Source organism: Otolemur garnettii, unplaced genomic scaffold (genome assembly GCF_000181295.1).
Source record: "Otolemur garnettii isolate 467f Iridium unplaced genomic scaffold, OtoGar3 scaffold00063, whole genome shotgun sequence".
Taxonomy (NCBI): Eukaryota; Metazoa; Chordata; class Mammalia; order Primates; family Galagidae; genus Otolemur; species Otolemur garnettii.
In genome coordinates, this window is record NW_003852458.1 from 9,155,721 (window position 1) to 9,168,461 (window position 12,741).

Consider the following 12,741-nt stretch of genomic DNA (forward strand, 5'->3'; position numbering starts at 1 on the left):
TTTTTTTTTTTTTTTGGACAGGGCTGGGTTGAACCGGCCACCTCTGGTATATGGGGCCGGCACCATATACTACTTTGAGCCACAGGCACCACCCAGGTTTTCTGACTTAGGCAACAGCATATTATAAGAGTGGGTTGGGGGAAATTAATCTCATGATCACTAGTGACACCCACTTGTCTGACCCAGAAAGATGTTGAGGGTGGCACCTCGTGTGACAAACCACTGATATTTCTCAGAACACAGCCTTTACTCCAATGTCATTCCACTTCCATCCTCACACTCCTCTCACACTCACAAGTAGCCATTCCAGCTCAACTGACTCTTTCCAATTCTCGGAATGTGTCAGTTTCCAACTCTCTTCCCTCCACCAGGCAGGTGTGACCCACCATGTACCTCAAGGTGTCCAGACAACTATCAACTCTCTACTCAACTTATTTCCCAGCCTTAGCCTTCCGTACTGAATCTGATAACATTTCCCACCCACCATGAGTATATAAGAAACAGCTGCATAATTTATTCTCACTTGTTCTAAAACAAAAATTTAAAGCCCAAATAACCTTTCCCTCCACTTCATGCTCCCAATCCCCATTACTTGCTCTTTTTCTTCTTTCCAAGGCACATAAAAGCTTCTGACACACTGGAAAATTTATGTATAATGATTACTATGAGACTACAATAATGTCTGCCTCTCCCTGCTACAGTAAGTTCCATGAAGCAGGGATCTTGGTCTGTTGTCATCACTGCTGTACCCCAACCACCTGCAGCCACAAGTCGCACACAAAGAGAACTACATTAATACCTGCTGAACATTTGTTAAATAAATGTACAGCAGAAGCTCCACAGTTAGTTGACCTTCTCCCTACTGTGACCACTTCCTTAAGGTGCCCTAATTTTCATAGACCAGACAAGCACCACATGTACCTATCAGTCCAGTAGGCCCACCTCCACATGTTGACCAGTTTGTTACAGTCCCTCGGGTGGTCAACTTACAGAGGGTCTACTGTATTTCTTGATCCTACTTTCCCCCTCTTCACTGGCTTCTCTCTAATAAAAGTGAAAATCACCAAGTCATCAGGTTGGTTGCTAGGTTTGCCCTCCAGATCCACTTCCAGCCTTCTCTGTTCCTGGGGTGGCTGACCTGTAGACTCCTGGGCCCTGTGACCTCTGATTGGGTTCAGCCACTCTCCTGGATTCACCCAATGGGAGGCACCATCAGAGGGATGGTGGCAACAGAAAGAATAACAACAGGATTTATGTTCTTCTAGCTTGCTCCCTAACAAGATACAGACCTTGAATAACCCTCTCCAAAGAGCTTTCTCCAGATCCTGATAACAGCTCCCTCCCCTTACTCCCTCAGGCCTGCGGCTGGTGGAAACAGCACTCCTCTGCTATGAACTCTAGAATTCTTTACTATTCCTGTTACTTTTCCTCAGTCCCCACAATTCCATTAAAAAGGGTCCCTTTGGAGAACTCCTCAATTCCCAGTATGAGAATATACCATTGATACCCTATGGGGCCCAGATGAATAAAATCCTAACAATAAAATAATCCATGAAAGGTGGATATGGTCCATTTGCTTTCTGAAATTTTAAGTATCTGAAACTCTCTCCAAGACAACAGGTTCAAAGGAAAAAAAAAAAAAAAGGGAGTACAGTTGGTCATTCATTGACTTAGGAATTTTTCTAGCCACTCTTTTGCAGATCTCTGTTTGACTTTCCAACCCATTATATGCTTGAACTCCACTCTATTTAGAAATGATTTATCTGTATTTGTTGATCTTGGCTCTAAGAATCGTTGTGTATTTGGCCTTTGCTTTGTTTTTAGACTGGTATCCTAGCATGGCAATCAAGCAGTGAATAAGATGCTTAGTTCAAGTACACATCCCAGGATGTGGTTAGCCCTTCCCAGACAAAATAACCAAATCTTAGGGAATGATCATCATCAGGCAAAGCAGGCAAACTCTGTCCAATGAGTCCTTCAACTTTGCAGCTGCCTCAACAAAGAAGCAGCAGGACCTTTCTAGTAACCACCATTCTATAATGTACTTATATGCGATCATCTAGAAAATAGCTGTTACTTCTAATTCCAGGTTCTCTCCATTTACCCAACAAACCAAACCATGTCTTTGGTTCTCCAAGAAAGCATCACTAAGTTTTCCTAATTTATCTGACTCTAATGGCAAAACAAGGCTCTCATTCCTATAGACCTCTAGGATTTAAACCCTCCTAATAAAAGGTATCAACACCATTGAGAATTTGTGTAGTGCCTTATGTGTGTTCAACTAAGTAGGTTATCAGCATTCTGCATCAAGAATTTATATTAATGGGCAGCATCCCTTGTATGCACACAGCTATCTGAAAACCCAACAAAGTACTGATAATGAAAAGTACCCATAATAAACATCAAGTCTAAAGACATAGGATGTGTTTAAGAAACACAAAATTATCATGAACAAATTACTTCTCTATTTATACATGAGTTTCCTGTTATAAGGGAACTAGAACAGGCAATCTCTATAATCCCACCCACAGATAATCACAGATGAAGAAAAGCAGAGATACAAAACTATTGTAAGTAACAGGATCAGGATGTAATATACACCCAAGAGAATAAATGAAGTACAGTATACGAAGAAAAGTTAATGGTCTCAGAACAATTTAGGAAGGGGTTAGATCAATGAAGACTAGAAAAGTTCTGAATTAGATAAGGCTACTTTGTACGCATGTAACTTCAGTTGAATCCTGAAAGACAAGCAGGCTGCAGATAGGCAGGGAAGAAGAGGGAGAGTCTTCCAAATGGAAATAATGACATAAATAAACTCAGAAAAGGAAAAATGAGCACAAACATAACATCACTTGGGTTTCCCAAATTATCTGTGCTATTTGTTCTAAATTGCATTTATAATAACCTAACATGCCAATTTGGGTATTTTTTTTTTAAATTTTTCAAGATCTTTAAAGACTTTAATTGTTGAAAAAGAGGTGATGATTTACCATTTTGTATACAAAAAGCTTTTTCAACATGGCTAAACATGCCTTAATTTGCATTCCATTATTCAAATGATGGTTTCTTGCTGACCTTTTTGATATGTGATCCTATTATCTTAGGCCCTGGTTGTATGTCCTCCCCCTCAAAGAACCAGCAATATTTTTATGACTAATGGTATTCCTTTCTATACCATAGTAATGATATAAACAAGAAAGGGGCTTGAAACAGATTTCAAATTGATATACACCTTGCTTTATAAATAACAATCTAGAGTAACAAAGAATATCAAGGAACATAAATAAATTTTAAAATGTAAGATTCAACTTGAAAATATGTACTCACTTAACCATATTTTAAATGTAGCAAAATAAAAGCACACTGGTTTAAGATATAAAGTCTTAAATTATATCTTTACACGGTATAAGATAAATCAAGTGTACTTATTATAATTAAGACAGATGATAACAAAAATATTTGAATAAATGTGACCTCTGTTCTTAACTTCGCTAAATATTATCTTTTGGTACTTGGACTTACTGCTCATGTAAATAAGGGAAAATATCATTTCATTGATAAACTCTATTTAAATATTATCAAGAATTACCATTTCTTTTTTTTTTTTGAGACAAAGCAACAAACTGTCCCCCTGGGTAGAGTGCTATGGCATCACGCTCACAGCAACCTCCAACTCCTGGGCTCAAACGAGTCTCCTGCCTCAGCCTCCCAAGTAGCTGGGACCACAGATGCCCGCCACAACGCCCGCTATTTTTTGGTTGCAGCCATCATTGTTGTTTGGCGGGCCCAGGCTGGATTCAAACCCGCCACCTTAGGTGTATGTGGCTGGCACCTTAGCCACTTGAACCACAGGCTCTGAGCCAAGAATTACCATTTCTTTCAAGACAATTGTTTTTAAAAATGCAAACTTACCCAGCATTGTTGCTAACTGCAGTTAGTCCTTTCACTCCAGTCTTTAGTAAAGCTCCTATAAGATTCTCTGGAATTCCACACAGGCCAAAACCTATAATGAGCCCAAAAGACAAACAATTTGTAAAGAGCATAATAATGTTCTTTTAGGCAAATGTGTGTTATTCTTTTCAATAGAAAAAAAAGACAAAGCACATTATTAGATCTACTAAGCAAAATACAGACACATCTCAGCAACTCAAATGTTTTTATAGCTGTATCCAAATGTTTGTGCCATTATATAGCACCACATATCACTGCCAAGTCTCTGCACTATAAATATAAAGCCATGGGCAAACAGTTTATATATTACACATTGTTCATCTTGCACTTAACTACAATTCTATTATTGTCCCACTTTATAACTCAACCCTTATAAAGTTACTTTTTTAAGAGTATTTTATATGTCTGAGTTAAATGTAGATTTTTGTAGACTAGATGCCTAGGCCAGTAACTATCATTTCTTTATGTTTTCCACAATTCCTCAAATAGTATTGGCTTCAAAACAAATATTCAAAACGAACAAGCACTCTTGGAGGGCAAGGCAAGTGGATCACTTGAGCTCAGGAGTTCAAGACCAACCTGAGCAAGATCAAGACTCCACTAAAAATAGAAAAACTAGCTGCGTATCATAGCGCCGGTCTATAGTCCCAGCTACTCGGGAGGCTGAGACCATAGGATTACTCAAGCCCAAGAGTTTGAGGTTGCTGTGAACTATGACACCACGGCACTCTATGCAGGGTGACAGAATGAGACTCTATCTCAAAAATATGTGTGTGTGTGTATATATATATACATAAACATATTTATAATATACATATATACATTATATATATTACGTATATACATAATATACAATAAGCATAATAGACTATAACTAATAAAGTAATTGGTATTTTTAATCTACACAACTTTTTCACTGTGATTTCCCTATTTCACTAAAAGCATAAGGACATTACCATAAAAAAGGAAAACAGTATTATTACCCACCACCAACCAGAATCCTTGCACCATCGGGGATGTCTTTTACAGCTTCCACTGGATCTGTATAAAATTTGGTAAGGCGATGAGAACTAGTAGAAAAGTAGCAAACACATCCCTGTAACATTAAAAAACATTTTTAAGTGAATAATCATTTAGAAATACAGCTTTCCTTTGCATATATGGCAATTCATTCAGTTTTTATATATACAAGGATAATTTCACTATCTTCTTTGCAGGTACATTTTTCTTTTAATTGACAAGTTAAAATTGTCTATATTTAAGGTGTATGATATGATGTTTTGATTTATGTAGTCACCCCTTATCCACAGTTTCACTTTTTGAGATTTCAGTTACCTGGGGTGAATACAGTACAATAAGATTTTGATAGACAGTGCACACACATTCAAGTAATTTTTATTAGTGTATTGTTATAATTATTTTATTATTAGTTGTTGTTAATCTCTTACTGTGCCTAATTTACAAATTAAAGTGAACCATAGGTATGTGTTGTCAGGGGAAAAAGTCTACATAGAGTGCAGTACTATCCACAGTTTCAGGCATCCACTGGGGGTCCCCAGTGGATATAGGGGGGCTACTGTATACATGTGAAATGGCTAAATCAAACTACTTAACATAGAAGTTACATACTTATAATAGTTTTGTAGTAATAACACTTAAAATCTATTCTCTTAGCAATTTGCAAGTACACAGTATATTGTCATTAACGGCAGTCAGCATTAACACAATAGATCTCTTGCACACAGACCAACACACTTTTAAAGTGTCCCCCACACTTTAACCCCTGGCTCTGGTAACCACCACTTCATACTTTGTTTCTATGACACTACCCCGTCTTTAAAAGACTGGGGCTTTAAGTGGTTTATCCTTAAAAGCAAGATGAACATACTCTAGCCACAGATTATCACGAATCAATGTCCTTGTGATCAGTGTCCTCTATTACTTAAGGTAAAGCTCTGTGTCATTTATGGCCACCTGAAATAATAAAAGTAAACAGCATCTACACTGGGACTCATATTCACGTCTCAAAGCTGCCCAGCTGCTGCTGCTCCTGCCACCACAGGAGTTGCTGAGACCCATCAAGCTTCAATTTCTGACAGTATCCTAACCTTCCATTTCTAAACAACAAGTATTAACTAAAAACTTGCCAAGTCCTGATCTCTAAGCTGTTTCCTCCAAAATAGCAAGCATTAAGACATGACTGCTGCTCTCCAGGAAACTAAGCCCAATGAGACCAATACTACAAATACCTGCACAGCTGGGTCCCTAATTCAATCTTAGGTGCGTCCTAAAGTGACAAGCACAAAACAGCACACAAATTCGTCTCCATTAGGGATCTGAAGTTTGCAATACTTTAGAAAAGGAACAAATCATTGTCTATAAGGCACGCATGGCTAGTCTTACCACAGTGTACTGTTAGGTTCCAAATAAGTCATCTATTGAATATACTCAAGATCAGTTATAAACTTTTTCTGTCTTTATACTCCATCTACTACATAGATAAAAGAAAATAATGAGAAAGCAGATTCAAAGGCAATCAGTCACTCACACTCAGGATCACTTCTCCTTTATTCCCATTGTATCATTCAACCTAAGAAAGAAGCAGTGAGAACAACATCGGAATCCTCATATAATGCTACCTTAACAAGCCCAGACGTAAGCTCACACCAACTGCTTTGCAGACTCTCCCAGACACACAACCTGAGGCAGTCAAGGTAACAGCATGACAAGTATCCATCATTCTTTTCTTCCTCTAAAAACTCCTTTCATAAAAAGTATCAATTAATAAAAAAGATTATTAAGGAAACTCTACTGAGAGAGTCAAATGAGAGTTGCGAAGGTAAAGGTTACACAGATGACTTTCACCCCTTCAAATTTCAACCTTGGTCAAGGTCAGGTGAGAATACTGTTATCCCAAACCCTGGGAAATAAGTCTAGGCAGAGATAGAAAAGAAAGGGCTTGAGCCACAAAGAGGTTCCCTCTCTCTCCTACCCCCAAGTAGCAAGCATTTCCACTTGCTTCTGTTTGAAACATACACACACACAAAACTTTGGCCCTAGAAATTACAAGTTTGACAGCCCAAATAAAAGGACCAACAGAAAGTCCTTAAAATAAAGTTGAGGACATCTCATAAAAAAAGAATCCAACCAGCTCACTTTATAGGGCAGATTTCTAATGCTTAGAAAGATCTTAGAATTTATCTGAAACTGTTAAAGCAAGACCAGATCTAAGATATTGGCCTTCTATCTCTGGGTCCTTCTATCACAATAAGCTCTTCTCCATGGTTTTTGAAAACCCTATCACATTATGCTCCTATTTTATTATTTATAGACAATACATCTTTATGAGCACCCTAGTTTTTTCATTTTCTACACCTAAGAGTAAAGAGCCAAGGCTTTAGCAGGAAGAGAAAAAAAGTAAAGAGTTTGTCTACACCTAAACAAGGCAGTGGGGAGGGTAAGGTCATTCTGAACTATGTCTCTACTGAATGAGAAACATGAATCCCATAGGGAGCAAATTCACAGAAAACTCATTTCCTCTATATGCTCCTAAAAGATTCATGAAAACCAAAAGCACATAACCATAGACTTGTAAGCTATTCCACTCTTTGTTTCATCTGATAATTAGTATTTTCATTGCAAAATTCAGAAATTACTGAGGAATTTGCCCCACTCTCCTCCAAAAATACACCTTAGAAGTATTTTAGAAAAGCACAGTTTGCCAAGATAAACAAAAGTTAAAAACAATAAGAGTAGCTATGTTTTCTATGGAATGTGAGAAGAGCTCAAAATAATAAAGAATTTGCAGGCACTCAAATTAGGCATGTGATATTTATTTACCGAAAAACCAACTTTAACTACAACAGATTTTATCCCAAGAAAATTTTAGGAGATGGTGTGACATCATACCCCACATTCTCGGGGTCAAAAATACTTTTGTTTCAAATTCTAGTTCAGCCACAATTGCATGAACTTGAGAAAATTACCTAACCACTGCGTCTTTGGGAAGAGGATGAGGAGGAGGAAGAGACTTGATTTTAAGTTTAAAATCATTAAAATTATCATTTAAATAATCATTTAAATTGTCATTTAAAAAATGATAATTGTTTCTCAAGGATGTAGTAAGGATTAAATAATGATAAAAACAGATGCGCTATACCCAGGGGATGTCAGCCTCCTCCTTTGGTGGATTCAACCTTTTCTCCATTCTCCAGAGGGCAGTAAGATCAACTTGTCATTTATTGGAGTTTAGTTTTAATGTTTAACCTCCTTACTCTGCCCTACATACACATCACTGATTCTACAAAGAATTTTTTTTCTTTGAGACAGAGTCTCACTTTGTTGCCCTCAGTAGAGTACCTTGGCATCACAGCTCACAGCAACCTCAAACTCTTGGGCTCAAGTGATTCCCTTGCCTCAGCCTCCGGAGTAGCTGGGACTACAGGCACCAGCCACAAGACCCGGCTATTTTTAGAGACAGGGTCCAGCTCAAGCTGGTCTCGAACTTGTGAGCTCAAGCAATTCACCCACCTCAGCCTCCCAAAGTGCTAGGATTACAGGCATGAGCCACTGCTCCTGGCTCCACTTCAATAAATATCAAGGGGCTCATGAAGTGTTGGTGACACTAGGTAATTCTCTACAGCAGTGGTGCGCTTTGCTTAAAAGAACATGCATATTCCACCCCAATGCTGCAGGGATACTCAGCACTCTGAAGAAGCACAGATGAAGAAATACCTCCTGCCTGGTGAATCAGAAAGCTTGAGGAGTTTGCCAGGAATTAAAATACTTATCAGGATGAAAATTCCACAGCAGGGATCAGGCTAGACAGCCAGACTGGGACAGTTTGCAAAAGGCTTTAATGACTACATCAAGGAGTTCCAACTTCATCCTTCAATGAGGAAAAGGAGAGCAAAGCTTTACAAACAGATGTCACAACTCTCAGAAGAGAGCCTAAATCAGGAAAGTGACAGGGCACTGTTAGGACAATTAGTCCTGTACTATAATGTCCTGGTATGTCTGATGAATGGTTCTACCCCTAACAAACATCCTTACATGATTTTCCACTGCTCACTCAGCTATGACAAAAATCTGCATGTGAAGACTCCCACCGGGCTTGGCTGGAGCAAACATTTTGCTCTCCCTGAGAACATCCATCTTGGCCAGTGCAGGAAAGCACAGCTCACTCCATCATCTTGTCAGCTCCCCCACCCCACTGCCTACTCCCGTACCCTTAAAACCTGACTCTGAAACCACCATCAGGGCTGCAGTCTTTTCAGCATAGCCCTTCCTGTGTGGAAACTTTATGACACCTTAGCCTGAGACTTGATGTACCTTAGCCTGAGGCTCTTCCTGTGACTCTTCCTGACTGAGACACTATTATGGAACTCGTTCTTTCCTTCCTTTACCTACTTGACTCTGGGAGGCCAAGGTGGGTGGATCGCCTGAGCTCAGGAGTTCAAGAACAGCCTCAGCAACAGCAAGACCCCATCTCTTAAAAATAGCTGGGTGTCGTGGCAGGCACCTGTAGTCCCAGCTACTCGAGAGGCTGAGGCAAGAGAATCACTTGATGAGCCCAAGAGTTTGAGGTTGCTGTGAGCTATGACACCACAGCACTCTAGTGGTGGTGACAAAGTTAGACTCTGTCTCAAAAAGAAAAAAAACCTATTTTATACTATGTTAAATACTGGGGATACAGAGTTAAAACACATCATTTTTTAAAAAACCGGAGGCATAATCCCTGCTATGACGAAACTTACAGATGAGCAACAATGAATAGCAGTCAGTAAATAATTACAAAAATGTAAACAAAATCATAATATTCAATAGAGGAACTATAAGGAAGAAAGAGATGGCTGCTGGGAAGGACTGCCAAGAACATCACTGAGGAATTTCAGAAAGAGATGCACACACAACATTTGATGATCAGTTGGAAGTGCAAAAAGGAGAGGATGGGTCTAAGATTTCCAACTTATACACCGCATGGGTACTGGTACTGTTAAACATAATAAAACATGAACAAAACAAGAAAGAAAAAGGCCAATTTATGGCTGATTCATTTTAGGTCAGGAAAAGCCTTAAGTGGTGAAGCGGACCACAGCTCAGGAGAGTCCAGGTTGGAGAGAGATTTGGGAAACGGTAGTTTCAAGAAGTGCATAAAGCGTTAACGGAAGTTTTAATATTTTTCTCTTTTTTTTGTTTTTTTTTTTTTTTTTTGAGACAGAGCCTCAAGCTGTCCCCCTGGTTAGAGTGCTGTGGCATCACAGCTCACAGCAACCTCCAACTCCTAGGCTCAAGCGAGTCTCCTGCCTCTACCTCCCAAGTAGCTGGGACCACAGGCACTCACCACAGTGCCTGGCTATTTTTTGGTTGCAGCCATTATTGTTGTTTGGTGGGCCCGGGCTGGATTTGAACCTGCCACCTTAGGTGTATGTGGCTGGCACCTTAGCCGCTTTAGCCACAGGTGCCGAGCCATATTTTTCTATCAGTAGTAAATGCTCACCCTACATAGTAGTAATTGAGGAAAGAAGATACCTCCAGATAGTCTATTTTAAGCCCATGCTAATAGCTCTGAAACCATGGTCCTCTGACCAGCCGCATCTGTATCACCTGAAACTTATTAATGCAAAGTATAGGGCCCCACTCAGGACTTACTAAATTAGACACTCTGGGGATGGGCACAGCAATCTGTTTTATAAAGTCTCCAGGTAAGTCTGATGCACCCTCAAGTATGAAAGGTTACCTACCATAAAAAGGTTTTAAAATAACTGTCTTGTTTTACCTGTTGGTTATGTTTAGTAGAAAAACTCTTGGGGTCAGTACTTGTTTGCCTGTAGAGTTTTCTCATCTAGACCTAAAATATGTGTTGAATATCTAATTTATGCAGAACACAGTGTGATTTGAGGGAGACAGAGTGGCACACAACATGCTCCCTGCCAACAGTAAACTTTCATCTGACTGTGAAGACAATGGACACATCTGAAAAATTAAACACGTACACAGGTAGTAAAGTTCAACAGAGGTGGCAGAAGAGGACTTAAGTGCTAAATAAACTATGTACTCAAGGTGAGAAAGACTCAAAGTGAGTAAATAACAGTTGGGCAAATAAGTAACTGCCAAAAGAGGGAATGTGAATGACCTCCACCCAAGGGTATAGCTGTGCCCTGATATGCATCGGCTTTGTTTGGCACCCAGAGCTATCTGACTGAAGGTCAAGTTCCCTGTTAGTAAGCTTTATATATCCAAGCTATCTGCAATTACCAAAGTGCTTCCCAAGCAGCGCTGAAGAGTTAACTGGTCTAGTTCTGAATCATTCATTCCCTAGCCCTTCCCCCAGGAGTTCAGCGGCTCAAATGTGTTCTCTGCCCTCAGAGATTGGATGCAGGAAAGAAAGAGCAGTGGGACCGGACAGGGTAGGAGTTCTTCCGTGAGTGTGCATGACAAGCTGTCAAGCTCAGAACTATTAAATACCAAGGAAGAGGCTCCCTCCATTACTGTGGTGGCCGAGGTAAAGACCTGTTGCTCTGGCCCAATAGTGGGCTCCTAGGACTTCATACGGGAGAGGGCTGCACAGGACAAAAACACACAGGAACCGGCAACCCACGGGGAGCGTGCATCCGAATACCACTCTATGCAGACTTGGGAGTAGGGCGGAACAAGGTGTTCAAAGGGCTTGAAAGCCCCCAAACTGGGCCCCTTCTTGAGAAGGGGCGTCCATGCCTGCAGACTGAGGGAGAACCAAACAGACCTCGATCCGTTTCCCCTCTTGGCGAGCAAAACGCCCAGGCGAGCGTTCCAGTCTCCTGCCTGTGGTGTGGCACAGCCAAATGGGAACAGGGTGCAGGGGGTGCGGCTTTCCGCCCCCGCCGCGCCCAGCATCTGCCCCCAGTCCCCCGCCGTAAACTGGCGCCCTCCTCCCGGGTTCCGGATTCCGGAGACCCTCCCCGGGGACCGGCGCTGCGAGGAGCGGAGGCTGCCGCGCGGTGGAGACGCCGGCGAGCACTGAAGGGCGCGGCAGCGCTGCCGGGCGTCCTCCCGCCCCTTCTCAGCCTCTCTGCGCGCTCTGTGCGCCGTCTCGTCCCGTTGGGGAAGCCGTTGCAGAATCCAGCAAAGGAGGCGACCCGAAGGGGCGGCTAGGCCAGGAACGCGCTGGCGCGTCTCCGCGCCCGGGGCATCGAGCCACGGATGCCAGCTCGCAGGTTGGAGAGGATGAGTGTGGGCAGAGGAGAAAACTCGGACAGCACTCGGGTTTCGTCCGCGCCCTTACCGCGCGTGCCCTTCCTCTTCTCCCGCACCTTACCTGGGACCAGGCGCCCTTGAAGCCGCGGGCGGAGGTGCAGAGCCGCAGCCCGGGGGAGAGGAATTTGAAGGCGGCCATCTTCGGGGCCGGCGGCGGGCTGAGCGCGTGTCTGAGCGTGTCGGGGTGCCGGGCCGCCGTGTCCCTGGGAAGGGATGGCGCGCCGGGGGCGGGCTGGAAGCTCGACCCACGTCTGTGACGTCTTCGGGGCCGCCCGCGCTAAGCGCCCGGCACCCACTGCCGCCTGCCGGTTTATAAATAAGTGAAGCTGGGAGGGGCCCTCGGCGGGCAGTGGAGGCTCCTGTCACAGCCAGGGCTGGTCGTGAAGGTGCTCCTGGATCTTGATGTGTTTGAGGCAACTGTGTTGGCGTGCGCTTGGCTCAGCAGCCCCTCGGCCAGTCCTCCAGCCGTGATGCGGTGCAGGTGGCAGTCTTCCCCTAAGTCAGCCATGATCTTTGGCTTAGGGTTCAGGGCCCTCCAGGGCCCAGGGAGTC

At 42.3% G+C, this 12,741-nt stretch overlaps 1 protein-coding gene across 1 annotated transcript in view; it reads right to left on the minus strand.

The window, feature by feature from the left end:
* OXCT1 (3-oxoacid CoA-transferase 1) overlaps positions 1 to 12,334 on the minus strand; it is a 144,878-nt gene extending 132,544 nt beyond the window's left edge. Inside the window, exons 1-3 of the mRNA XM_003792957.2 lie at positions 12,251 to 12,334; positions 4,942 to 5,050; positions 3,916 to 4,006 (exon numbers count right to left, since the gene is read on the minus strand). Of these exons, the coding sequence (XP_003793005.1) occupies positions 3,916 to 4,006; positions 4,942 to 5,050; positions 12,251 to 12,328 (278 nt within the window). The 5' untranslated portion in view covers positions 12,329 to 12,334. The remainder of the gene's footprint in view (positions 1 to 3,915; positions 4,007 to 4,941; positions 5,051 to 12,250) is intronic.
* Between the last annotated feature and the right edge of the window lie 407 nt (positions 12,335 to 12,741).